This window comes from Pocillopora verrucosa, chromosome 9 (assembly GCF_036669915.1).
Source record: "Pocillopora verrucosa isolate sample1 chromosome 9, ASM3666991v2, whole genome shotgun sequence".
In the NCBI taxonomy this organism is placed as follows: Eukaryota; Metazoa; Cnidaria; class Anthozoa; order Scleractinia; family Pocilloporidae; genus Pocillopora; species Pocillopora verrucosa.
The window spans coordinates 22,570,733-22,598,146 of NC_089320.1; the positions used below are offsets into that span (position 1 = coordinate 22,570,733).

The 27,414-nt window shown below is 39.1% G+C and overlaps 1 protein-coding gene and 1 long non-coding RNA gene across 6 annotated transcripts in view; one reads left to right on the top strand and one right to left on the bottom strand.

The window, feature by feature from the left end:
- LOC131783790 (dystrophin) overlaps positions 1–27,414 on the bottom strand; it is a 53,994-nt gene that overhangs the window by 22,268 nt on the left and 4,312 nt on the right. For all 5 annotated transcript variants that reach the window (XM_066172702.1, XM_059100553.2, XM_066172703.1 and 2 more), the window contains exons 7-36: positions 26,675–26,766; positions 26,241–26,321; positions 25,342–25,457; positions 24,389–24,699; positions 23,477–23,692; positions 22,080–22,261; positions 20,584–20,728; positions 20,189–20,355; positions 19,595–19,757; positions 19,084–19,266; positions 18,544–18,705; positions 17,711–18,043; positions 17,143–17,466; positions 16,499–16,675; positions 15,927–16,076; positions 15,330–15,656; positions 14,464–14,784; positions 13,860–13,985; positions 13,565–13,747; positions 12,867–13,187; positions 10,659–10,832; positions 7,458–7,607; positions 5,749–6,066; positions 3,893–4,132; positions 3,628–3,766; positions 2,991–3,124; positions 2,419–2,691; positions 1,868–2,039; positions 1,414–1,788; positions 78–292 (exon numbers count right to left, since the gene is read on the bottom strand). In XM_066172702.1, the coding sequence (XP_066028799.1) occupies positions 78–292; positions 1,414–1,788; positions 1,868–2,039; positions 2,419–2,691; positions 2,991–3,124; positions 3,628–3,766; positions 3,893–4,132; positions 5,749–6,066; positions 7,458–7,607; positions 10,659–10,832; positions 12,867–13,187; positions 13,565–13,747; positions 13,860–13,985; positions 14,464–14,784; positions 15,330–15,656; positions 15,927–16,076; positions 16,499–16,675; positions 17,143–17,466; positions 17,711–18,043; positions 18,544–18,705; positions 19,084–19,266; positions 19,595–19,757; positions 20,189–20,355; positions 20,584–20,728; positions 22,080–22,261; positions 23,477–23,692; positions 24,389–24,699; positions 25,342–25,457; positions 26,241–26,321; positions 26,675–26,766 (6,270 nt within the window). The remainder of the gene's footprint in view (positions 1–77; positions 293–1,413; positions 1,789–1,867; positions 2,040–2,418; positions 2,692–2,990; positions 3,125–3,627; positions 3,767–3,892; positions 4,133–5,748; positions 6,067–7,457; positions 7,608–10,658; positions 10,833–12,866; positions 13,188–13,564; positions 13,748–13,859; positions 13,986–14,463; positions 14,785–15,329; positions 15,657–15,926; positions 16,077–16,498; positions 16,676–17,142; positions 17,467–17,710; positions 18,044–18,543; positions 18,706–19,083; positions 19,267–19,594; positions 19,758–20,188; positions 20,356–20,583; positions 20,729–22,079; positions 22,262–23,476; positions 23,693–24,388; positions 24,700–25,341; positions 25,458–26,240; positions 26,322–26,674; positions 26,767–27,414) is intronic.
- Positions 21,443–27,414, top strand: LOC136283606 (uncharacterized). The gene is made up of 3 exons (XR_010718876.1): positions 21,443–21,552; positions 25,816–25,961; positions 27,070–27,414. It is a non-coding gene; the product is annotated as an uncharacterized lncRNA (long non-coding RNA).

Below are 27,414 nucleotides of genomic sequence, written 5' to 3' on the forward strand. Positions count from 1 at the left end.
CCAGTTGTTCAGCTACTGACGTTGATCTGAAATGTGTTGTGAGACATGTGACTCAACACCTAGCTGGGTTATCTAACCTTCAATTTATCCTCCTGTTTGGAGAAGTCTTCAAAGTCTGCTTTCTGTAACTCAGGAGATTCTAACAGCAGCTCCGCTTCATGGACTTCATCTGAAAGTTTCCTGATGTCCTCCACCAACTTCCATCCGGGAGTCAAGGCAGGTTCATGGTCCACGAGGGTTACTTGCCAGCGGACTCGCGCTAGCGACGCCTTGGTCATAATATCATCGCCTTCTGTTGAGCAAGAAAGTGGAAACAGCAATCAGAATACAGAGAATCACGAAAAATTACAGAACCAGTATTTTTGTAATGATGTAATGATCTGAATGATCTGTTTGGTATGCCGAAATAAAGTTCAAAATTTGCTATTTGTAGCTTAATCTGTGAAAATGGTGTTAGTGGCGGACGTACACAGAACTGGATCAGTAATTTTCGTAAAAATTCTATCATACCTTAAGTGCAACCAACTATAAGCCACGGCCACTTAACATCAACCAAAACAAACTAAGAACGACAAAAAAGTCGTAAAATAGTCGTAGATTTCCGTAATTGATCAAACTTGAACGACCAGCAGAACACTCTATTTTGAAATTCGACCATTCAAATGGAAATTATTATTCACTGGGCGAGTCGCCCAGCTGCAACCAATAGCAGGCCTTGTAACACGTGGTTGGAATGACAATTTGGAAAGTATAAGTATCTCTCTTTTCAAAACAGGTAACACTTGAAAACAAAACTGTTCATCTCAACATTTCCTAAGGTTTTACTTCGCAAAATATTGAAATGCACCAATAAAAGCAAATGAAATTACGCTCGCCGACAACGCGGCAATGTAATGGAAAATACAAAGAGTTTAACATAACAAAGCAGACACTGATCAAAATTAATCTATATGAAAACATCCGGTTGAAATTCTCTTCGCACCATCTTTACTGTCAATTTGTTAAGCAAATTTAATGAATATACGACTAATCAACCAACGCGAACCTTTGTGGCATTGAATATCTCACGTAAAGTCCCAGGCCTTTTCCTGTAAACCCTTATATCCTTGCCATGGTAAATTTTCGTACATCTTTTTCAGATTACAATCCTTGAGTCGCAGTTTTGCGTTTGAATTCAACTATTGCACTATTCAAGTTGTAGAATGTTATGAGCATGGTTAGACATGACCAAGGTTAAACGATACGTTATTTGTTTATGGGACCCCCTTGGTAAGATTTTCTTCACTAACAAAGATTTCGTAGAAAAAATCGTTTGCTATCACCAATTTTCGAGAGGTTTTGGGGAGTTGACGAGTTTGTCTCCATTGCATTGAAGGCTCAAAGAGAATATTTTTGTATAGACTTATTTTTCACCTTCTGGTAGGGTGTAACCTTCACACTTGATATCTTGCATGTCAGCATCTCGACCAATCCACGCATTGCAATTGAAAAAGTAAACCTTTCTAGTTGATCTGTCTTCAACGTAAAATCCCTTCACGAACCAATCTGGCTTGGGTCCAGTCCTGTCATGCCAAACTTGGACCTTGTGCAAATCGCCGAGCTGTGGAATGTTGTACACGGTGAATATATCAAGCTGATCGCGACAGAACTTGGTGTTGTATGTCTCGGATTTGTCCAAGCGAAGTTTCGATGACTTTCCTTTATCACCAAACAACATCACAGACACGTTCGACTGCGTACCAGCATCCTTTACGTCACCAGTGTGAACTGTGATGCGATAAGAAGTCGCTGAAAGATGAAAAACAAGAGGCAACATGTAGTTAGAAAAGAAGAAGAAGTAAAATGTTTATCAAGACATTCCACTCACTGTCTCCAGCTGGCCTGTGGTACTGCATAAACTTGGTGTGAATGTCCCTGAATCTCTTCCTCAGTCGTTCAATCTCGCGAGGAGTCAGTATCTGAACTCCTTGTCTGTCTAGTTCCTCGATATTCTTAAACACCATCTCGTATTTCGCTTGTTGCTCCTCGATTTCCTCCGGCTTTAAAGAATTAGGAAAGACAACATCATTTTATTGATGGAGTAAGACATCATTTGTTAATCTTGAAAAATCTCTCCTTTATTCAGTCTCAAGTTCATAAATTTCAACATTTTTCAATCCTTTCCTTTTTTTTTATTGCTTCATTTCCACCTCTTCCATCTGCAACTGTTAATCCGCCATCATAAGCAAACTAGAATTGTAAGTTCTCGGTCTATCTTATATCCTACGTCGCAAAACAATAAGGAAAAAAAAACACAAACAAAGAAATCTTATCTCCTTCAGAAGACTCCTCTCTCTCATTAACATTTGATTACTCTTCGTGACCATTCAAAACACCGCAGCACGTGTTGAGTATGACAATCGACCCAGTCCTCCTCACCTTAACCGTTAATTCTTTTTCCTGCTCCATCTTTCTGAGCCACGCATCAATGTCATCCAAGTTGCTTCTGAACTGATACCAGTTCGGCACAATACGGACAGCTTTCTTCTGCTTCTCGACTTCATCACAAGCCTTCACCCAACGACTGGACAAATCAAGCAACGACTGGTGGATGTGATCTCCCCGTGCCCCCTCCCTATTAGCATAGGTTTTACTCTCCTTCAACAGGTGCTCTACGCGGGGCTGCAGATTGTCAACTTGAATTTCCGCAACCTAAAGAAGAGGTCCACAAGGCGTTTATGAAACCTCCAATACACACACGTAGGTATGTAAGGCGTTTTCTAAGATTTGACATAGGTTCACCGAGCGCTTTTTCATCCAACTTTGGGTTTAGGCTTTTTGGAGGGATCTAAGAATGCCATTAAAATTAATTTGTCTAAAAATTCCCTAACTGAACTCCAATAAGAGCCTGACTAAAAATTGTCTCCAAACTCTCGATTCATGTAAGATTTCCAAATCAAATGCGAGCTTCTGTCAGTGCACATCCTTCTTCCAATGGTTTCCGGTCCTACCTTGATTTTCTCTTTGACTTCTTTCTCAGATGATTTCTTGGGAGATTGAATGTCACGAATAAGATCTTCCAAACCTTTGATATCCAAAAGAATCTGATCTAAACGCCTCTGAAAGTCATCATCCACGTAGTGCCCTAAAAGAAGAAAAAAGATGGCAGTGAGTTGAGGAAAAAGCTTATTATTACTATTTGTATACCACATCACTCGTTTTAGATTACACCTACTTTGGATCAATGTGCGATCTACAGATCTTTAGTTAAAGGAAACATGAACAAAAACCTTGGAGTCACCCAAGAGCAATTGAAGCTCAGACCTTTATAGCTCGTGACTCGATGCTATCTTAACTTAACTATTTATCTTTCTTATACACACACGACGCTTTCGATCACAATAGTATACAAGACGCTTGTTGCGTATGAGCCCAGTATACGGCCGACATCAATAACATTTCTCTACGGCTCCATACCGGTCTGAGGTTGGCTCCGCGCGGGGAACTCAGACATTTTTCTCCACGCTTGTTTGAATTAATAACTTTTTCCATCATTTGATCTTACGTAAATAGACATAAACGGGACGGTCTTTCCTCTGAGATCTCTTTTCACCGCTGCATGTGCTATATACGTAATCTAAGTCTCACCTGGAGCCGAATTTGTTGTATAGGTCCTGTGAGTGGTGATGGTGGTGATTGGGAGTCCTGCGTCAGTTTCTGTCCTTTTTTCTCTCGATAGATATTCTTCAATTAACCCCCCGGGAGTAGACGACACTGTCTTACGCTCCTGAACATAAAAAGACCAGATCAAGAGGGTTTTTTCGAAACATTTTCTTCCATAGTTTACCTTTTAACTGTGAAATTGTTGCATCCGTAATAATTAGTTACACACAAAAAAAGAAAACTTTCTCACCGTGACGATAATCTCTGTTTCCACTCTTCCCCCTTTAGCTCTGGCCTCTGCGGCCGTCCTTTTGGCCTCATCCAAGTCTTGCTCCAGCTGACCTATCCTAGCTGACAAGTCATCCCACCTTCTGTCCAGCAGACGCTTGTAAGGTTCCATGATGGGACGGCCGCGATGAACGAATTCACCGCTCTGCTTCCTGATTAGATTCAGCTGAGGCTCGCGATTTTTGATGCTTTCTTGTATTTCCTGAAACAGAACGAACGAACAGAACGACCATTTAAAAACACTTTCCAATTAATAGGAGGAGTTCATATTGGAACTTTTACGAAGATTAACTTGACCCTTTACACCGTTACATAAGTATTCATGCTCTCGACACAGTTCTCTTAACATTTCCTGTGGTACTGATGAGGAGAATTTGTTTGACAATTTTGAGCTTCTTAAATTTTTGATCGTTTCCTTTATTCTCATGACCTTCACATTTGATTTAAGGATGATGATGTGAGGAGAAATTTGAAGCCAGTCACTCCAAGGGTTAAAGCAAAGAGCTCCAATTAACGTGCACGATATAAAGACCAGCTTGTCGTGACAATTTGAGGTTGTATATGAAAGATAATCCCCAGATGATAACTTTCCCAGTTAACAATGCCCACCAACATGACGGTGTATCCAGCTGAGCCGGGGGATACTTCAAATGTTTATCATTCTTGAAAAGGAAAGGGTTTGTAGCTTAGATGAAGGGTTTTTTGACAAGACCTAAAAGGTATTGCGACAATCGTTATTCTCGTATGATTTCAGCAGAGAAAAAAAAATGAAAGTCTGCTTAATGCTTCTATCATTCTCGACCAACTTTTGCCGCATGTTTAACGGTACTCTAAGAGACATCCTCCTGAAACTAAGAGACATCCTTTTACGACTTAGGGTTATTATTGATTCAATATCCGATGTGATTTTGTGGCGAGAAGAATATAGTCGTTACGATATTGCACGCCCACCCAATAACAAAAAAAAATCACAATAGCCCACAATTCAATTATATTGAGCCACCCTTACTTAATTAAATCAGGAGGGTCCTAAATGATTGCGTGATAAGTCGATGGTAGAGATGCAAGGAAAATCACATCATACGCACGTCTGATTTTTGATTGTTAAGATTTTATATTGACATCTGACAAAAGACGATATAGATGAGGGGATATTCTTATCTTACAAGTGTTTGTGGTGTGGCGAACAGTAGTGGAGATATAATTGAAATATTTAGAATAACCGCAGGCTTCCGCTGATATTTTCAATAGAGTACTTTCGATTGGATTCGCTACGAAGTTCAATCTCGTGACTGGCAATTTGCAAAGTTGCAGTTTGATTCTCCTTCACATGAACAGACGAGCCAAGCCGCTCATGTCCTGCTTGGAACCATCAATTTGTAGTGCACTTGTAACCGGAAGTCACATTATTTATTCTAAGATTACTTCTGCTCTCTTTAAGTGAAAAACGAGCTATTAATTTAATATGAGTTATTGGGCATTTCTTTGTTCTAAAATTTGACAAAAAACGAGAAGAGTTCACTGTAATATCGCAATGATTATCACGTACCAGGAATATGCGTGGGCTGGACTATTACTTTGAATCTTGAGACATAAAAAAAATCAGGTTTACCGAAAGAAAGTGTATTATTTCATTTAGTATTAATTCCACGAATATGACAGAAATCTTGACTTAAGGTACGTATTTGCTCTCAATAGTATCTGAATTTTTGCTATCCAAGCCCCGCGTACGCTTCACCGAAACCAATATTGCATTCTAAATCAGATACTATCGCTCTTAGAATTTAAAGAGTAAACTTAAAATTTTAAAGCACTTACGTCAATTTTGTTCTTAGCTACGTCCGCTTCGTCTAATTTCGGCTGCACTTTGTTGGTTTCTTTTTCCATATCCTCCAACCATTGGTTCATTTGATCCACAGATTTCTCAAAGTCCGCCAGTTTTGCCTTGTACTTAGGCAAGGTCAACATTCGTTGTTCTGCCGCTGAACTCAAGTCTTCCCATGCGTTATTGATCCGTGTTAGTCGGTCTTCTAAGTTCACAAGTTGGCCAGTTTCAGACAAGTCGACCAATTCACGACCAACTTGTGTGAGGTTTTGCACGTCTGACATTTTGCCAGTGACCTCTTGCACGAGACCCTAAGCGGAGAAAATACACCCACATTACATAACTATTCAACGCAAATGACTAGTTAGAACAAACTACTTCTCCACTAGAAGAAATTTGAAGAAGCAAAAGTATTGACATAAGAGTCAAAGTTTTATACACTTGCTCAGATAATCTGAAACATACAGTCAAAACGGAAAGAAAACAGTTAGGATGTTAGCTCTCATTCAAGTTTCAACCGCTCAGAACACTACCTTGTAATACTTTGCTTGACGACTCCGAGATTCATACGTCAAAACAAAACCTTGGCGCATTTTTCCATCTTTAGAAAACTTTCTTTTCCTGGTTAACATTTTTCTAGGAGTTTTTCCTTATCCGGTCGCTTCGTAACAGACAAATACACTGAACAAGCCTGAATTAAAACTACGAAAACATCGCCATATTGGATTCGAGCGCCGCAGATGCTGATAATTGAGTTAATATTATACTCTTGAATTTAGCGATCGTTACCAAAAGAGACCGAGGCCAGAAATATCTATATTGGCTAACTAACACAAGTTTAAGAATGATATTCTCTTGAGTGAATTGAAAACTGAAACTCCACAGGGCTTAATAAAGTGTACATAAAGAGTCACGCAATCACTCCTGCTGTGGAGAACAAAACTAACTCCAGATTGACTGACATCACAAAATGTCGGATTGAACAGACAGAACACTAACCTGCGACCAGGCGTTCTTTTTCTGGAGGGAGCCCGATACTGTGGCGGCGCAAAAGTTATTGGGAGAGGGGGGAGGCAGCATAGCAAGGGAAAAAGGACACCCTCACAATCCCAACCCCGGCTCTTGCGATTTAAAATATTGTGCTCCCCGAAAAAAGGGACCGTCTGATCGCAGGTCTGAGAAACACAAGGGTGGTAAGAGTACGCAAAGAAGTTGCAAAGATGGCTAAGGATGAACTCAACTAAAATGTATCGGAAATGACAACAAAATATAAGTTTGGTATGAGAAAAACACCGAAGAGGTAAAACTGAACCAGAAAGGAGCCATGAAAGGCTTAGGATGGACAAGATTGACACTGTTTGTACATAAGTTCATTAGTTTGGCAAAAAAGGAAAAAAATCAGTGAGCCAATAATAAAACAAGAAGGAACAAGGCGACAAAGGATGAAGAGGAGCGACACGGATTGTATATGACTTCAAAATACTAGTAAATAAAGATAGAAAAAAATGAGAAGAAATAATAGACCAAGAAAGACGCAGGACGGAGAGGATTCAAACGGATTGCAAACTATTACGAAATAAATGTTCTCTAAGATAGAAAAACACCAAAAAGGCATTAATCTAAGACAAAACAAGGATGGCTGAGGATGGAGAAGATTCTTATTTATTTATGTTGTCGTTGTCATCAATGCCCTAAAACTAACCTTGTTCCACTTAATCTCGCCATCCACGTCCTCTGGGAATCCGTCCTCTTCTCTCTTCTTTACTTCAGTAGTCCTGTCCTCCAGCCACTTTTCCAAACTGTTCATATCACTTTCCAGGCGCTCGGCCAAAGGTAACGCTTCACGGAGAGACTAGGAATGAAATGATCAGCAATGTTAAACATCAGTGGTTATAGTTACTTGCTTTGCTACCGTTACCAAGCCAAATTTAATAAGTCGGCGAATTTCATAAAACACCCACCAAAACTCCTGAATATACGGACAGCAATATGCATATTTTTCTACAGAAATGCTTTCCAGAGTACAGACTCTGAAAAAAAGATTCGAAGTTCAAGAATTCCACGGGATCTCTTTGAAACTCGAGAAGGATTGTTGTATGGAGGTGTTTTCCTTTTTCTTTTTTTTAATTCTATTTTATGACAAAAAGCACAAAAACAATCATCGATGAGGTCCATCTGAAGGTGCCGACACTTTCATAATTGTAACGTACACTTTGTCACATGAAAGAGACGATCTCGTCATGCCACGTTTGTCACGTCACTTTCCTCGTCCACCGCGAGACTTGCCGTGAAATGAAAAATTTATCGTTGTTTTTATGCAAAAGCCAGCCGAACTAAAACACAACAATTTTCATTCGGTATTAGCGAGTGAAAACAGTGCAATCTATCTGTGAGATTTGTACAAAGGTTCTCCTGATCTCAGTAAAGTAAGTAATGACCCATAATTCAAAGTAGTAAAGTAACTTCAGAATAATAACAATAATTTCCCTGTCTCCCTTCTCGTTTCAAGCAGTCCTGCTTTCGAGAACTGTAAACGGTTATCAAAATTAATATGCAGTAAAAAAAGATTAACTTACAACGTTGTCACAATAAAATCCAGTAACGACTAATAGCATCTCCACAAGAAAGTGGTTTAGAAAATATGCAATTCGTGAATTTACATAAATGCATTGTGATTCCTGTTTTCAGAATATGAGGGGTGAAGTACGAAATACGTACGCTAAAGAGCATACAACATGAAAAGACTAACACAACAAATATCACACAACTTCAAAGTTATCACTGCAACAGAAATATCACAGCAAGAAATTTCGTTGGAGACTATGGCCCAAACCACAACCTTCGGAAATACATGAACATTCCTGAATTAAATACGATCAGGTTTCTTTTAGAAAACTGGGATCGTACGTTTAAAATCAAATATGCGGCAGAGAGCGAAATCTTAGAAAATACGGCGGAGTTTGGAAATCGCCTTTTAAACATTGCTTGAAGTTAATTTAACGAGTTCGCAATTTAAAACGTAGGAATAAATATTAAAGTTTAAAGACTAATCGTAAATTCACACTCTTTTCTAGTTCAAAACTCGTTTACCTTTGTATCTCACCAAAAACCGCATTCTTCCCGGGGATTTCAATGCAACCAGTGTAATGAGTTTACCAGTGCCGAAGTCTGGTAACATATAACCGAAGCGATAATTTTGACTGCAATCATACGATCCAACGACGCCGTTGGAATAATTAATCCAAAGGGAATAAAAACAGATGTCACAGCTTTATCAGTAACAATCAGGGAGGGTCGGCTATGAAAATCCAATGAAAGAATAAATTGCAGATTTTGTTTTCAATTTCATAATTGCTGAAGTCGGCGTGAAAAAGCTACTGTTTGTTGAACCAAAAATAGATCACATTTAACTACCTGTGAAAGGCAATTAATCTGTACTTTGACAAGAAAGATTGAAAACAAAATAATAAATCTAGAATTTAAAGCTGATAAAATCATTTGTCATCTTCAAATTACAAGAATCCAAGCAGATCGAAATATGTCAGATTAATAAGACTTTTCTCTAGATTCTTGCAGACTAATCCAGAAAGAATCTTTTTAAATCTATCAGCATGTTCCGACAAACCGGTCATTGTAACAAAAAAAAATAAAAAGAATCATGAAAATGGGTAAATTCTCAAAATTTGCGATAGAAGAAATATTATTTCAATGGCTATGCTAGGAGGGATGAATCACGAAACAAAGCAAGATAAAAAGACTGTCCATGAACAACCATGCAATGTTAAATTAAGAAGGAGGCCAAGTTAACAACAAACATGTCGGTTACTTTGATAAAAAAGAAAACATAGAATGAAATATAAACAACATCGATTCTCTGCATTTCTAGAAATAGTTGCTCTATTTTCTCTTTTTTTCCATTTTCGTTTTTTTTTTCTTTTTAACTTTTATATATTTCTTCCTTTTAATTTCTAAGCTTTTTTCACTCTTCTTGATTCCCTGGAGAAGATTGAAAACATTGACTTCAATTCTACGTGGGGGGTCTCCCGGAAATCCTCAATGGGTTTTTAAAAACTTGTCAATGGCAAGACATGATAGAAAGAAACTAATCAAAAGAAAAATGATAATTTTTCGATGTCCAGTCGGGAGCGAATTGTTAAATTAAAAAAAAAAATTCACATTTATCACCACAAAAATACTTTAAAAGGTAACAACATCTGAATGCTAAGTAATCCCAAAGTAATCCCGAAGTAATCCCTTCCTTTCGGATCTTGCGCAAAAATAACAAATGAGACTTTCTCGTGATTTTCACGGTTTGAAAATGTAACAAGATTACAAGCCACAAGTCACGAAAAAGTCCCAGATGATTTCACATTCTTCAAACTTACCGCAATCCAAATTATTTCCCCATTCAAGACTTAAACCAAATGCCCCCCAAATTGAAAGAAAATTAGACTGGTCCGCCTTCTCAATAGAAAAGTAAAACCTGATTACCAAATATACTCCCACAGAAAACAAACCAGGCGAAGCAACAGTAAAGAAGTGAGGGGGAATGGGTTTGACCATGTCAGCTCAGTAATATGCTAAAATTAAACTGCTGACTGGTTTTGAAGCACAGCTGGAATTGACAGCGATTAAAGAACTTTGCCCTTTACATCATTATCAAACAGGAAACCAGGCCATTATGCGAGGGGACTTGTGAGAGCAGCGACAGGCGAGATGAGTAGCAGGGAGGGGAAGGGAAATTAAAAATTTAGGGTCGTACAGTACGTTCAAGATTACTGATAAATGGTAGGACGATCCGACCTGAAATTGAAGCGAAAGCGAGTTGATTTATCTTACAGAACATGACGCACAGAAAATCCTACTATCGCTAAAAAATTGTCCTTACAGTGCATGCACTAACCTCGTCCTTGCTTCGTACTTTCTTCTCCAGTTCCCTGTGTTCATGAACCACTTCCTCCACTCGTCTTTCGACCCCAGACTTTTTTTCTTCTGGAACTCGCTCCATAATCTGAAAGCCAAGCTTCTTGACTTGTTCCAAGTCTTTCTTAACTGTGGACAGTTCATCTTTGTATGACTACAGCGAGAGAAGAACATTGTGATAAGCCCAAGTTCACCTGACAACAACTATTATGAACTGTGCTTAACGACATGACAGCTCTGAAAACAGAGCAAAACTTCTCAACACACCGAGAGGCCAATCGATGGCAAAGACCTTCCATCTTAACACCAACAATGAATGACAACAATTTTCAGGTTCGACCTCAGGCCATCCTGAGTGAAAACATTGCTCTTCCTTATTGAAAGAAAACAAAGGTATCCTTGTGGGCCTTGCTCCGAGACAAAGCAAACGCTGTGAAACCAAAATATGCTAACGCTCACAGATACATCCGGTCAAAAAATAGGGAAATATATTTGCAAACGAGAAATGAATACATCGCGACAGCGAAATCTTTCCGCAAACTTGAAAAACAGATGACGAAGCATAGACATACAACGAAAGATGTCACTTCCTTCGAGTTACGAAGTTACGAGTATTGTAAATCCTTAGTTTAAAAAAAGTCTCACTTTTCGCTTAGAGACGTGCCTAATTAACACCAAGCTCCGTGGAAGCCTGCCTTTTAAAAAAAAAAAAAAAAGAAAAAGACGACTTACGATTGGTGTAATTAGCTTTAAAAACAAAAAATCCACCAAATTTCTATGTGTTCACTGCAGGATTTTAAAAGTTTTTTCAAAGGTTTTTTAGCAGTAAGCTCAACCGCCAGTATTTGCGACAAGAAGCACAGTTCTTCAAAATAAAAGAAAATTTGAGGATCGGCAACAAAAACAAACGAATTCGTCTAAAGATTCGAGAATCATTCAGTTTTACCACCGAGCTGAAAGGAAAATACGAAGGCAAAGCTTCGAAGAACAAAACGTGTAACACAATTACCTCGGCTACAGATCGCAGCTTGTTACAAAATGACGACAACATGATCCCACAAATTGTGGTCACAAATAATCTGCATTAGAAATTTACGAACTCTTGTCGACGACTGAAAAGAATATTCTTGCTAAAACACTCTCTTCAGGAGGTCATTTAAAAACATCTAGCTGCAATTTGTTTTTAAAATTCTTAAAATAATGGAACTTTAATTTAGACCCCATGAAAAAGTCATTACAACTTGGCTGGAATCCAATTTTCAAGCTTAAATTTCACACCGTGGAATTTTTATTAGGAAAAAAACTCTAACAGGTAATTTGTAAGCAAATGAGGTCTGCCTCAGATTTGCAGGAAGAGAGACCTTGGTAAACATAATAAATATCAACAACACTGTTTACTCTTCTCATTTGCATCAAGACAATTAAAAAAGCTCTCGCTCAAAACCAAACTTTACCACCCTTATCGTAATCTTGATAAAAGGAAACCTCAAATTATCTGAAGATCTAGCCTCAAAAACCAATGAACATTGTGTTTATCAATATATTCACTAACATTGCATTAAACCAAATTTTGGAAAGTAATGAAAGGTAGTCCTCTTGGTTAAATGATTTTTCCATGCACAATAACAGAAACTTTATTTAAAATCTAAACAACGGATTGACTTGATAAACTTTGAAACGAGTCTCAGAACGCTCAATTAGGATATGAAAATCAATTGGAAACCAAAACTAACAAGCAGTGCATATTTTCACGTAAATTTGGAAAGCTGATTTATCAACACGAAGCATTAAAGCTATTGTTCATTCCATCAATTTTACGCTAGGGTCACGCACCCAGAATTTTTAATTCCAAAACAAAGTTTATTAAAAAACAAATCAGAGTCTCAAGATGTTAAAATATATTTTCAGTTTACGAATGTTGTTTTTTTTATCTGAAGGGTCGGTACAGCTTTAGTAAAGAGTGCTTTTCATAAAGAAGTAAATTATTCTCAAATGCAAAGTGTTATTGATATGAGACTGTATGTTTACGCCTAGCGATAAACGAAGATCCTAAGAAATGGTACTACTAATAATGATAACGATTATTATTAATATATAATAGTAATAATACTGTGATAACAAAATAATAGTATAAAAATAATCATCAGAGTATACCTTCACGAACAACATTACCATATGAACAACTTACCATACATTTATCCAAAAGACCCTTGATATTCCTTGGCTCAGCAGATTCTAACTTGAGCTTTTTCACACCTCTGTGTATTTTATCCAAATCAGTCAATGTCTGACCATGAAGTTTGTCAAACTCCGCATCTAGTTTTTTACCTGGTTGTTCTTTGAGGTCTACGAACTTAGTGTGGATTGTTGTCCATTTCAGTCTAATCTGCTCCAGATCTTTTAACACCTTAAGGTAGACAGATCCTTTAGGGGTTTTGCTGAGTTCAGTGGCCGTTGATTCCACTGAGTTCATAAGTGACTGGTTTAGAGAGAACTCCTCCTCTAGAGCCTGTTTTAACAAAAAAGAAGAAACAACGTCGTCTTGTGATATCCCCATTATTTGCGTCTTTATCATAGGAACAAGTCGTACAACCTGACTCTTAATGGTTCAAGAAAGATTTTAATTTTCTTTTCCGGCTACTTTGTACGAGTTGCATTATACACGAAAAAAAAAAAAATTTACGAAGGTGTTTTACTAAAAAATGTGTTGATTATTTCATAGTCCGGCTGAATAAAAGATATGTAAATTCTTCATCTGAATGGCTAAATAATTTCCAACAAGTCGTTGTGTTCTGTCTTTCCAGCTCTCTTTCCTTGAATCTGTCAGTCAGTCAGAATGTCTATTTGCTTTTTTATTTCAGTGCCTTGTTTAGGTTTGTCATTTACCTTCATTTCCCTCTCGTCCATCTCTTCGTGTTTGGCGAGTTTCGAGTTGATGAGAACTTCAATCTTGACAAACCACATCCTAATTGTCTCCAAGTCTTTCTTCATCTGCTGCCTTCGCTGTATTTCTCCTTCAAGAACCTGGCGTGTTTTGTCAACTTTACCCTTAATGACGGACAACCGATCCTGATAATAACAAAAGCAGCCAGGATTAGGTGAGCAAGGAGAAGGATTTACAGAAAACTGATCATCACTCAAGAAACACGAACCTTTACAGGATAATGAGAATTTAACTGACCTCGTACTCTCCCATATCTTTTCTGATCACATTTACAGCGATTCTTTTGCTCGTCAGCTGCCTGGCGAGATCTGACACCGAGCCTGGACCGCTTTCCTTGATGGCTGCGAAATGACGATTTAGATTCTACAAGGAGGAAAACAGAAGTAATGTGCAAAGTCACAGATAAGTGGCTTAAAGAGGGTATGTGGTAATCAATGTTGGAAAGATTTTAAGCACCCATTACTGTCACAACCTATCATGGTTTCCGTAGCAGGAGGCGAAAAGGAGGGCTGTCACTACCTTGCCTGGGATGCTTGTCCACTGCAAGTGACCGTTCAGCCACAAGACTAGTTTCCAATATGGTTTGCTCCTCTGGCCCATTAACAACCCAACCCTGAGGTAAAGGGAAGCATTGCTAGTCTATATAGGAGTAAATTGCGTAGACCAAGAACACAACACAGTGACCTGATCGAGGCTCCAACCAAGTCCTCCAATCCTGAGTCCATGGGACTAACCATGGTGCCAAGCGTCAACCGCATGAGTGAATTTAACCCAATTTACCAACCCTCTGTTCCTTTAAACTTTATTATAATTTCAGAACCTTAAAATAAACCTGACGTACCCTTAGAGCTTCCTCAAGCTCGGTTTCAGTCCCCTCGAGAACGTGATAACTCTTCTCCACAACTCGATCCAGTTCACCAATCAGCTTGTAATCTCGCTCGATCAACACATGAAACTGTTCCATTTCTAATTGAGTCTGCTTGAACTCGTGCTGCCGCTGTGCAACCTTAGTCTTCAGACGGTTCCAATCGCTATTCAGCTTTTTCAAGTTTTCTTTCAAGAGGGCAGGGCTGCCCTGTTTTGTGCGGTCAATCAATTGATTTCCAGTCGTGTTGATTCGAACAACTACTGGCGCGCGCTTGGATATATCTTGTTGTAGTTCCTGTACAAAAAATTGTGCCAAAAATTTAGGGTAATTATCAATTCCAGACTCTTTTATTAGCTTGCAACACAAAAAGAAAACTATTTTTGCAAAGAAATGCAAAGATAATATTTTTTTTTCAGGGGATAGAAGGTTTTCTCTAACACAAAAAACACGAGCCCTTACAAAAGGAATTTAATAAAATCCACTTACTGGTGGTATAACGCCCTCTGTTTAGCATACCCCCTGATTTCCCGAAGAAGAAGGGAGGGGCTTTACAACACCTTTTTCCGAGCACAGTCACAGTTTACAACATCGGCAGCCGCTTATGAAAAATCATATCGAAACTCCTGTTTTCCGTGACCCCTGAACCCTACCCTCATAACAACACCAACATGAACATTTTCCAATTGTACCAAAAGTCACCTACGACCCAAATCGCTTTGAACGCAAAAAGACTGCGCCCTCATCTTGAGAACAACTTTCTCTTGTTAGAGTCTCAAGGTATTCTGCAGTCAAGTTCATGTAAAATGCAAGGCGAGTCAATACTGGACACGTAATGCTACCTTATAATGATCCATCCTCTCCTTGGTGATGCCACCACCCGTGATCTCTCCCTCATCATCAACAATGGACCGCTCCACCTGCATGATCCAATGGCTGATCTCCTTCATGTCCTGACTCAACTTCTGATATTTCTCAAGAGCTGCGACCAAGTTATCCTTCACTCTGAGCGACACACGTACCAGCTCTTCCCAGCGTCCGTTCAGTTCATCCAACTCGTTTTTGAGTTTATCGGCATAAGCTGGTGAAGCTTTGCTTATCATGTATGTCCCAGTTTCATTCAAAGAGTCCAACTTGCGCTGAAGCTTGGTTACATCGCCTTGCAAGGCCTGAAAAACGACATTGAAGAAACAGAAAGATTGAGCCAACAGAACATTGTTACCCTAAAAAAAAGCTTCCGGTAACCCACATTATCAACATATTTCAAATTTTTTTTCACTTTGCCGCCTATCATCTCTGAAAACGAAATGCGAGTGTTTCCAAGGCTTATCTGGATTACACTTATTTCAATTTGTCACAGCTACAGTATATGTCTGAGATGGATGTTCTCTCCATGAGATATTAAGTAAGAATGCAGGTAAGTAAAAAAAAAAACGGACCTCGCTCTGGTCCAGTTGAGCCTCCAGCGTTTCCGGGTCACCAGCGGCAGGTTCCTGATCCTTAAGGAAATCACTAGCGTCTGTCATCCATTTAAACAATCCTCGGATCTCTTCCGTAAATTGTCGAGTTTGGTTGACGGCCTTTCCAACCTGACAAATAAAGTAAGTTAACCCTTTACCTCCCAGATCAAATTTGTCATTCTCCTTACTGTTAACCATACAATTCTTAGGATGTTGGTTCAGAGAATTTAGTATTGGATCAACAAATTATCCCCAAATTGATATTTTTCTTTATTCTCATCACTTATGTGGTTGATATTGTATTGCTATTGTAAGGAGAAATTCTGTCTTGGTCACTCATGGGAGTTAACGGGTCAAGACAAATAGGAACGTTTTTCCAAGAACACCATCCAAAGACTAGAGTAGTTGTTGGCAAAACCTGAGGACAATATTCTCACAAGGTATCTATCAACTAAAGAGAGCTCATCAGAAGCGTTTCTGAAACTTAAATCAATAACCAAAGAGAGACGTTTTATTTTATCACGAGGCTCGGAGGGACATGGCTTTCTTACTTGGTTTTGTCGCTTCTCGGCGTGAAGATTGATGTCCCGCCATTTATCATTCAGATCTGCTAGCTTCATCCTGAGCTGTTCTGATCGCTGTCGGGGAAGAGACTTAACAAACTTGTCTCCAGTGCTATTGAGATAGTCCATGTTTCTTTGCTGCTCAGTCATGTTCGCCTGCAGTTGCTGTTGAAGAGAAAATTAATACTTCTTACCTATGAAGATTTTTCTGTGGGCCCAAAGAACATTGAAGACTAAGGAAAAACAACTATATCAGTCTTTACAGACGATAACAGGGAATGCGAATGTTTAAGAAGATAAATAACTTTTTTCAGGCTCCCTCGCAATTCATAGCGTAAGTTGTGTCTTGTTACAAGGTAGAAATACTGGTCAGCTGTTTAAAGTGCCTTGTTTCGCTTCTGTATCTTTTTTCTCTCTTGTCTGCATAACCATGACGCCTCGACTTCATGACTCGGCTCTTGTTATGTCGCCTACATATCTTAAGTTCGCAGACAACATTTTCAGCTCTGTGCTGAGAAACGAGATCAAGGAGTTAAGTGACTTTATACTGAACTCAATGTAAACCTCTGACGATAATCACTTCAAATGACACTTTTCTTACGACAAAAATGAATCATAAATCTCCTTCACACCTTGTACTTCTGTAACTGTTCCTCAAGAGATGTTGTATCAGAAATAAGAAACTCCGCGCCGAGTTGTGACTCCATGCTCTTAATCTTAAGCAGGACGGCGTCCATTGTGCTGAGGAACTGCTTTGGGGGCCCAGACTCCAGTGCGGCCGTCAGCTGTTTCTGTCTATCCTCCAGAGTCGCCTGCGCTTTTGTCCAGCGGTCATCCAGTCGTTTCACTCCAGACTGGAGGTGTGGGGTATGTCTGTCCTCTTTACTCAGATTCCGCGACAGTTCACGCACTTTGATCATGGAGACCTCATTGACGGTCATTTCCTCGAGTTTTATCTACAGTGGAACAGTTTATGTTAATATCAACGCTCACGTTAGCTTAGTCGGGTTTCTGGCAACCCAACAAGGGTGAGCATAAAGGAAAATCAGTATGGAATTGAAAAGAACTGATCCCAAAATCACAGAAAGGTGTAAATCCATCATTTAAGAATAGAACCAGTAGATAGGAGGTGAACTACAAGGGATTTGATTTCACGCATTTGAACTTTGAGCTACAAGGAATTTGATTTCACCCACTCACCTTACATAACTCCAGTTGTGATTTCATCTCATACTCATTGTCAGGGACTTCAGCACTAAACTTGTGAATAACTCTTTCCACATCCTTGATCACTGCCTCAAGAGTTATCATCAAGTCTTGTACCTCCCGCCTCCTACGTGCCAGCAAAGCTTTGTGCCTGCGATCATCAATTAAGCTACCTACGGAATTCCAGCGGTCGGTAAAGTTGCTAAGCGATTGTTCAAGTGACACTGGTATGTTGCCTTGACTACGGCAGTACTCAATCAACTCTTCTCCTTTTTTCTGCACGGTCGTCACGCTTGATTTCCTCTGTCTCCTAGCGTTGTCAAGAGACTGTGGAGGCGAAAGAAAACTCTTCTCAAAATACATCCAAATCATGAGCGATTGAGACATGTAATCCGTCTGTTTCACGCAATTCGTTTTCAAGTTTACAGTCGAAAATATAATGCAACTAAAACTCTTTCATCACGCTTTCATCGCTGCTGATCTTGGTACTGTATAGAATACTTGTGAAATATGATCATAATATGTGTCCCCAACGAGTTCTATAATAAATCAGACAGCGAGATACAAAGATCTGAGCTTAGAAACCTCGTTGGTAACTCCATTGCCCAGAATGCTATGGTCTTTCGGGGTATTTCCTTGCACTGCAGGGCAGTACCTGGTGCGGCATGAAAATTAAATTTTCTAAAGCCAGTCATTAGTGATTGATCAACGAATTTAGCTTTGGGAATACAATGTCTTATGTCCCTCGTTACACGTCACAAATGAATAGCGACTTCTACCCTTCGAAGACCGAGCTAAAATTTCCCTATACATTTTCCATCTATTACCTCAACCAGTTCGTTCTGTTGAGCCACTTTATCACCAGAAATGTTTTCATCATCCAGATTAAACCCGGGGGACTTGAGCAGTGTTTCTGTATCTGTGATCCATTGACTCTTATCAACCAAGTCAGACAGAAAATGCTGCAGTTTTACGTCCATACCTTCCAACTAAAAGCAAAAATTCTTAGTAAGCATTTACTCTTGATGCAACGTACAGGGCGCGAGAAATACAAAAGACCCAACGATAGACACGTTACGGCTGATGAAGGTCGGTAAAAGGTGAAATCCCCTATCGGCTTGAATCCTCACAGCGCATGCGTATGCTTTGTCGTCAACATTATTAAAGATCCTGTTGCTGTTGGTATTTTCAAAGCACATGACCGAAAGGTCCCACAGCAGGTCCTCGTTTCAATTTACCTGGATATTCTATGAAGTTTACGTAAAAATTATTTAGAATTTTAACTTTAAAACAGGAGAAAGCCAGACGAAGAACCCGTAAGCGGAGTTATTTTCGTAATATTCGATGAGCGCCAGACCATTCCTTACCAGGGATATTCTACTGGAAACCTCTGTGGTAATTTTGTTCCATCTGTCATTAAACTCTTCCATTTTGTCTTGAATCTCAGTGACTCCAGGCGAGTCCTCGTCTAAGTTTTCAGCGACTTTCTCGGCAGCAAGATTAAAAGTTCCAAACGTGGCCTGTTGTGCTTCCATCTCTTGTTCTAAAGCCTGTCCAAGGTAGAAATTAAGGATAAAACTGGTTACACGGTGTTCACAACACCTGAAGACAAAAATAAATTTCTAGCTTCAACAACTACAGCCCAAAATATATAAATAATGCTAGATATTAAATACTGCCAGAAATTAAATACTGACCAACTTCAATTTTACCATGGCAACGGAATACCAGAACTCAAAATTGAAGTAAAAACCATAAATCGTAAATGGATCACATTTTTTCGCCTCTTATGATGCTTTAGACTAAAAAACCATAACAAGAGAGTACACTAGGGATTTTATGCAAGAGGAAGGTCACCACGACACACATAATACTAACCATTAAGATTTTCACCGTCTTCTTTACAACATCGCTATCACCCAAGTCAATGTGCTTGATATCTTCAATCTGTGATTCCTTTTCTTTCAACCATTTAGACAGTCTCCTTTCTTCGTCTCTGTACTGTTGCCAACTCTTCAACACTTCTTGTAACATAGACCACCTGATATATCACCAACAAAGAATTTCTCACATCAATATCACTAAATTTCCATGAAAAAGGATGACGAGAAGAAAGAACTAGATCGACCAAGCGTCACACTGATTGAACAAAACAGAATTTCGTTTGGCACGTCACTCAAACAATCCTGCAGAAATCGCAGATAAAATGAAAAAGAATGCCAGCCCCCAAAATCCTCCATAAATAAGCCACAAGAGGCGTTTAATATGTGATAATAGGCATGCAAATCCCCCCTATAGGATAGATAGTCCATTATTTTACTTGGGTTCATTTACAGGATCGCTTTCTTCAAAAATTCAAATGGGAGAAGAAAAACTTCCGCACACCAAATCCGAGACGAGAGAATTCGAGCGAGCGGGGAAACATTTTTTTCCAGACATCAACACAGAGAATCTTAATTAAGATTGCGTCACCTCTGCTCTGTCCACTTGCAAACGTTTGACCAGCGCTCCCCAAGAACCGCCAGCTGTTCCTCCAGGTCAGCGGTTGCACTCTCATTAGAGCTCTCATCAACTACAACAACCATGTGCGTCAGTGAGTTCACCTGCAGTTGCTGCTTCTCAAGGTCTTCCTGGAAAAACTGTGTGACCCAACAAGGTTAATACCAACAAATAGAAAGTAAGTCAATAGACTACGTAGCCGAGGAATGTTTCTCCTTGTGCGGCCAAACCTACCTTCACTTCATACAATATTACGAGCGCTAAGATTCCGAATCTTTAGCAATTTTAAGGAGAGAATCGACGAACTTACAAATGCCTGCAATGTTAGAAAATTAGTCATGGAAATTAGTACAAAGTGAATCTCATACCTTGTGATTTTCCACCTGGCGTTTCACGGTGTCCAGATCAGAGCCAATGTTTTCCGAGCTCTCGATTCGCTTTTCGGCCACAGCCAGCCAGTCGCCCAAGGAATTGATCTGCTTTTGTTGGAGATCCATCAACTGTATGTGAAGCCTGACGCAAGGAAACAACAACACAACATTTTAGAATTCAATTTTCTCCACCAATGTTAACAAATTGTTGAAGCCCCGAAAGGCAACAGTGTCCACGTCTCCCCAGACTATCGCCTTACTAGCAGTATACCAGGTGCATGCTATTTTTAGAAAACGTTACGCTAAAAATACATGTCTACAAGTATATACGTCTTAGAACGCCGACAGAGTTCCACTTGTCGAACACTGGTGATTTCGTGCCCATGAGGGCATCAAGTGATAAATTGAAGACTTTCCTCAATTGCGATGTTCGCCCATAAAGCCGACATTCTTGTAAGACGCGCGCTGATCACGCGCCAGGGAAAGCGTAATATCCTCCTCTATTATTTTCTCCGTGATATTTTCTTTATTCCAAAAAGCAAGATTAATATTCTGCCCGCAAACAACATAAAATCTTTGAAAATTTTTTCTTCCAAAAGATTTCTCAGACAGTCATTCAAAAGAAATACGTCCAAAATAGAAATCAACGGCGTGCTTGAGAAAACATTTGGGTTGACACTTTAAGGTACAGTTTTTGCCTAAAAATCAGAGGTCATGAGAGGCCGAGGACACTACAACGCTCTATGAAGCTCGTATAAGTTGAACATTGAACTTTGGACAACCGTTGTTGAAATCCAATGTCATTTTCTATCTGTAACGGTGAGATGTGGACATTCTCAACTTTTCAAGTGGACGGCAAAATTTCGCTAAATGCATGTTCAGTGAAAGGTGTAGGGAGAACTGGGGACATTATCTCTTGTGGTGTCATTCAGGGTTAGGTGCCCAGCAAACGCGGCTGTGAGTAAGGTAAGCTTTGCTTTATTTTAACATCTTGTAATATTTTCTTTGTGCCATGAAAAGCTTTATTCCGGTGGGCAAACGAGGCTATAATGGATTCTTCGTATTTTAGTAAATTGTACCTGGTAAGGACGTTTACAAATTTCAAGTTCCGTACATTAGAGATGATCAAGATGAAAAATAAACTTTAAAATAAAGGTTTTGAAGATTTTTTTTTACTTTTCCTCACAAGAAAAATATTTACGTAAAAAAACTGACTGACAAAAAACGCGTGTTTATGCCAGCCATTTTGTTTCTGGTTTTACACGCATTTTCACAAGATAGCGGGCCAATCAGATTTCTCGAATCACTGAAACCGCTGAGAGTTTTCCCACTGTGTGTCATACGATTTCACCATGCCTAACTTCCGACGGTTTCCAAGTAAAATTAATACATGTACTGTGGGCCACTGTTTGTGCGAGCGAATATCTATTATTTCTGTCGACGCTTCAGAGTTTAGCACCAGAGCTACAATGTTTAGCACCAGCTTTACTTACTTTGTCTGCCTGTCCATGGCCGCAACTCTCAGTGCCTCCCATCGGTCATTGAGTGAGATCATTTGTTCTCGAATCTCAGTTTCTTCCTTCTCGTTCACAAGCCCCTCGCTAATCAGTTGGTTACCAAACTCTAAAACAGCTCCCACTTCCGACTGATGAGAGGTAAGCTCCATCATGAAGTCCTGGAATTAGAAAAAACTTTTCTTGCAAACATTTTTCATTCAAATAAATATGTTTTTAACTCAAGGTGATTCCTCAGTATTGCACGGCGAATCCTCAACTAGGCATAAAAATCACGTAATAGGGCGTATAAGCGCGCGCATTTGCGTGATTTTCCCACAAATTATATATCAAATTGTTAAATTTTTTCCAAGTGTTATTTTAAAAACCCTTGCTTACAGCTACAGCAAAATGTACCTTGAACCGATGAAATGACGCGCGTGATTTGTGCCAGTACAGACATAAATGAGGTACGTTTGGCCCTTTATATCTCTTAAACAAGCACGGCGGGTGACTTATCTTTTTTATTGTATTTTTCGAAACAGATATTGGTAGGGTACATTTAAAGAAAGTTAAAAAAAATTGTTCCATAACTTTTGTTCTGAGGAATCACCTTAATCACAACTTTTAAAAATATTTTAAAAAAACTTAATCGCATTTTATGTTGTCAACTATCGAAAATCTGAAAACAGGTATTTTGGGAGGGCAAGGCCTATAGAAGCCTACGGCAATCTTCTGTCGAAGCCTGAATTTTCTCACGTTTCTTTAAATTTTCGGTAATTTCTAAAATTCCAGCTCACCAGCGAGGAACATTGCCTTATTTGGTTCTCAATCCGCAGATCAAATGAATTTTATTTCATTACAAATTGTATCAGTTTCCTCCGCGGGAGAGAAGAAGCCTCTGAACATTTGCCCCACTCCTAAAGTGTGGCTTCGTAGCTCAGTTGTTAGTAGCGCTCAACTACTGACTGGGAGGCAAATCCCGTCGAAGCCTAATTTTTTCACGCTTCTTTTCTGCAATTGCTAAAAATTTCAGCTCATCTGCGAGAATCATTGCTTTATGTGAATTTCAAGGCGCGTGTCAAATGAAATTCATTTCATTACAAATCGAATCTTTGGAAAGTTCGCAAATACGTCGGAACCTTCAAAAGATCCTAAAAGCACAGCGTAGTTAGAAATTTTCGAAATATTCTGAGAAACGGTTAGAACTTCTCCATATATCGTCGAAGATCCTCATATCAACTACCATCTTAATAGCATGTTTGTTACGTATAAGTACGTTTAGTGAGTATGAACACGTACTGAGGAATATAGTTCCTGTTCGAACGTACAGTGTCGAGTTAATATCTTGTAAAGATAACAGACCTCAAAGTCGGTTTTTAGGAAGTGGTATTTACCTCATGTCCGTGAAACTGCTTTTTGACGGCGTCCACTTCACCAGAGATGTTCTCTTGTGATTCCAAAGTTCTTTCTGCCTTTGACAGCCAATTCAAAACATCCTGTAGCGCAGTGTTGTAGTCTTCCCACTCTTTAAACGAACCGACAGAATCTCGGATACTGCTGGTTTCACTGACCATGGAGTCGGGTCTCTCAGATTCCTGACTACGTTCAACCTGGGCATGAAAAAAAAATTTTAAAAAATGGGTCATCAACAACAGCTCTTGAGCATTCTTTATAGCACGTTGAACCTCTTATAAAATTTTCGGGCGATTCTCCAAGTTTCCTGGTAAACATGAAGATAAGGAATTGAAAATTACCGCCACGTAGAATCTAATGGCTTCCGTCATAATTGTTCTAGTTTCCAGGACCGTATATCATTACAAAGATTTATCTAATCTGACAACTTGAAGGAATTTTGATTATCCACTGTTGCAACTCAGTGTGTTCGGTATTTGAATAGTAACACTGTTTTGCTTACTTTACAAACTTTAAGTTATGATCACTAAACGTGTGAATATCACGAGACAGAGCGATAAAAATAAACACGCCGAAAGAGGCCCTGGAGACAGAAAACGAAAAAATTCTCAAGCAGCTTGTTTGAAATCTGAAATGTTTTTTCTCTTATTGAGATTTGAAAACACATTTTCAAATTTTTCACCATTGCAAATTACGTTGATATCTTCCTCACACCCATGTGGCTTGGTTGCTCAGTTGGTATCTGGAAATCACGTGTTCGAACATCGTCGGAGCATAACTTTCTCTCAAACTACATTTCTACGATGTCTTTAATTATGGTTTACCTTTCAAGTTCAATCGGCTTTTTAGTGACTTACATGTGATATAATTATATGATATGATTGTAGACTTACCACAGTGGTAATGGCTGAGTGTTGTATTGGCGGCTCCTTCACTGTGGTACTTGTGGTGGTCACATATCTCACGGGTTCTCTCTCATCATAACCCTTTTTCACGTGTTTCACTGTGTGTTCAGTGTGATACGTGCTGCTAATCGTGCGTTTCGACACGGTATGAGTGTGTTCCGACTTCTCGATCTTGCGTGACGATGTACTCGTAGCGTTCCTTTGTACGGTCATGTGAGTCACGCCAGGTGCTAGCTTGTTGTACAAGTTCGAAACGTACATCAGGATTGACTTCTTGTCTGGTCGGTCACGCACAACATCTGCAAAATATATATCATTTGGATTTAATTTTGGCTGTTAAAACTTCGCTGTTAAATTTATTGAGGCTCAGATTAACTACCCTGAATGTTTCCAGATATTCCAGAAAATTCCCTCCTGAATGTTCTAAATGATATAATAACATTTGTTTTAAAGATGTTTTAGACAAATTACACGATAGCTACGGCTGCCCAATTTCTGAAAAATTATAACATAACACATTCAATAATGGATGTTCAAGCATTTGTCTTTAAAACACACATGTACATATGAGGTACAATTTTTCAATGTATTTATACGCATGTCAATGTACATATGTACCAGTTAAAACCGTCAGTAGAAGAAAGGATTATCAGCAGCAAAGAACTTAGGTGTCCCTTGTAGCAATAATTGGCCAACATAAGTACAGTTAAAAGGATTGAGGATGGCGGTGTCCTGCGCAATTAAATTATTAACTAAGAAATTTTGCTTTTGAAAATCGCCTCATTTGTAATCTTCCATTAACTTCACGAACAGAGGCCAGACGCTACAATAACCCATCATTTACATTGGATTAAACAAAGTTAAACCAGACTGAACAGAAGAGAACAAAATATTTTATTGTGTAAAGCTAGAAGTTGACCTGTCTTAAATTTAATCAGTACCTGAAGGATCCAAAAGTCTGTCCACATCAAGAAACTGCTCTGCAACGGAAAACGCGTGTTCACAGCAATCGGAAGGATTCTTTTCCAGTTGGTCACTGTAGTCAAACAGATGGGGTCTGAAGAGGAGAAAAAATGTTGCTAACTCTTTAATTCCCAAGATCCGATTGTTAATTCTCCCCTCTAGCTGCTACACATTTCCTTGTAAATAAGTTACGAGAATCTGGTGTCAGATCAAGATAACAACTTCTACCTGATAAGTTTGAATATTCTCATGACCTGTTTGCTGGATAATGTATGGATATAATAGGGAGAAGTGTTAATGTTAATGTTAATCACATCTGGGAGTTAGAGGGTTAAAGTACAGCAACTACAAAGAACTTGCAATTTTCTTTTCCTTTATCAAATACCTGAGAGTCAACGGTTTTCGATTGTTTTGTTTGTTGTCGTTCTTTTTTTAATTTTGTACTTCTTCAGAGAGGATGGTGTCAGATCATGGATGTGGGTGGTAAATCACCAGCAGACTTCAAGGGTTGAGATGCATGTAGAGTATTATGGGAAGCATTTAGCAGGTCATGGATGTGGGCAATAGACTCCTTTCGATGGACAGCAGGAAGGAAGAGGTGGGTTGTCTCAGGTCAAGGATGTGGGTGGTAATTTGATGATTAATGGGTGGCAACTAAAAAATAGTGGGTGAGGATGATCAAAAGCATTTATTAGGTCATAGATGAATGTAGTAGACTGCTCCTGAAGGGTGGCAGGAAGGAAATGGTAGGTGGTAGATATCAGGTAATAGATTGTGGGTGGTAGACAAGTCAGGAAGTGGAAGTGGCACGTAGCAGTGGATGTCTTGAAGTACATGTTTCAGCAATAAATAGTGAAGAAATTAAGAAGCATCTGACCTGTATCTATGGATTAACGCATTAAATGCCAGTCCATCACGCCAGCTTGTGGTAAAGTTCTTGACATCCACACCGTCATATCTAATATAAAAAACATTGATGGATATTACTACAACATAGTACTTTGATCCAATTTAGAAATCAATTCACCCAAAATACATTGTTATACCTTGCAATCAAAATACACCATATCCTCAATTACATAAACCACATATTGTATATCTACATGTATAACTATGTCTCTAATTTTAAGTTGTAAAATCAAGGAAAAATCCTCAGAATAGCTAAATATTAGCTCAGAGCTTATTCCCATCAAAAGGAAATTTTTTTAAGTACAAAAGTAAAGCTACATCATGTATATCCCTTGTTATTTCCTGTAATCTATGCACTCCATAATGCATTGCATGTGTCATTTGTCTGACATCATCACTCACCCCCTAACTGACTGACGACACCAGGCCAGCAGTTTCTCCTCTGGTGTCTCTGAATCAGAATCCAACATCAAATTCTTGAGCAGCAATTGCAACTACAATGCAAGACATTGAATTATTTATCACTTGCTGCATAGATGTGATCCTCTACACAATTTTAAATGAGTCTCATAAAGCTGTACATTTATATTAGCATTTCCATATCAAACCACATCTCTTATGATACCATTCTGCAGTAGCAGTTGATGGAGCAGATTGGGGACAATAAACACCATACCCAAACATAAGAGCCTGCTTGCAAGCTAAACAAATGGCCGTAAGAGGTGTTTTTGAAACCCCTGGTTAATAAGTCAGAGAATTCTTGTCAGTTTTTGACCTGTTGACTGTCACATTTTCAGAAAGCATCCACCAGCCCATTATTGCCTTTATCCCTTACATTGAGCTTACACCTCATAGCAAAGTGATAAAGCTTGAGTATCTCAACAATCCCAGGAAGGAGTTCAACCTCTTGGAGGGTGTGTTTTCAACCTGCAGTTCTTGAGGGTACAAGATTCCTCTAACCCCTATGATGCAAGTCATGCAATGTCAGGAAGCAAACCTCTTACTGAAAGATTTACATGTACAACATAAGCACCCTTCCTGTGTGGAAGCATGGTGTGACATGGTACCAAAAGTCAGTCACATTTACAAGACAAAACGTGTATCTTCCTGCTTGGTGCATTTGCCTGCTCCTCCCACAGAGC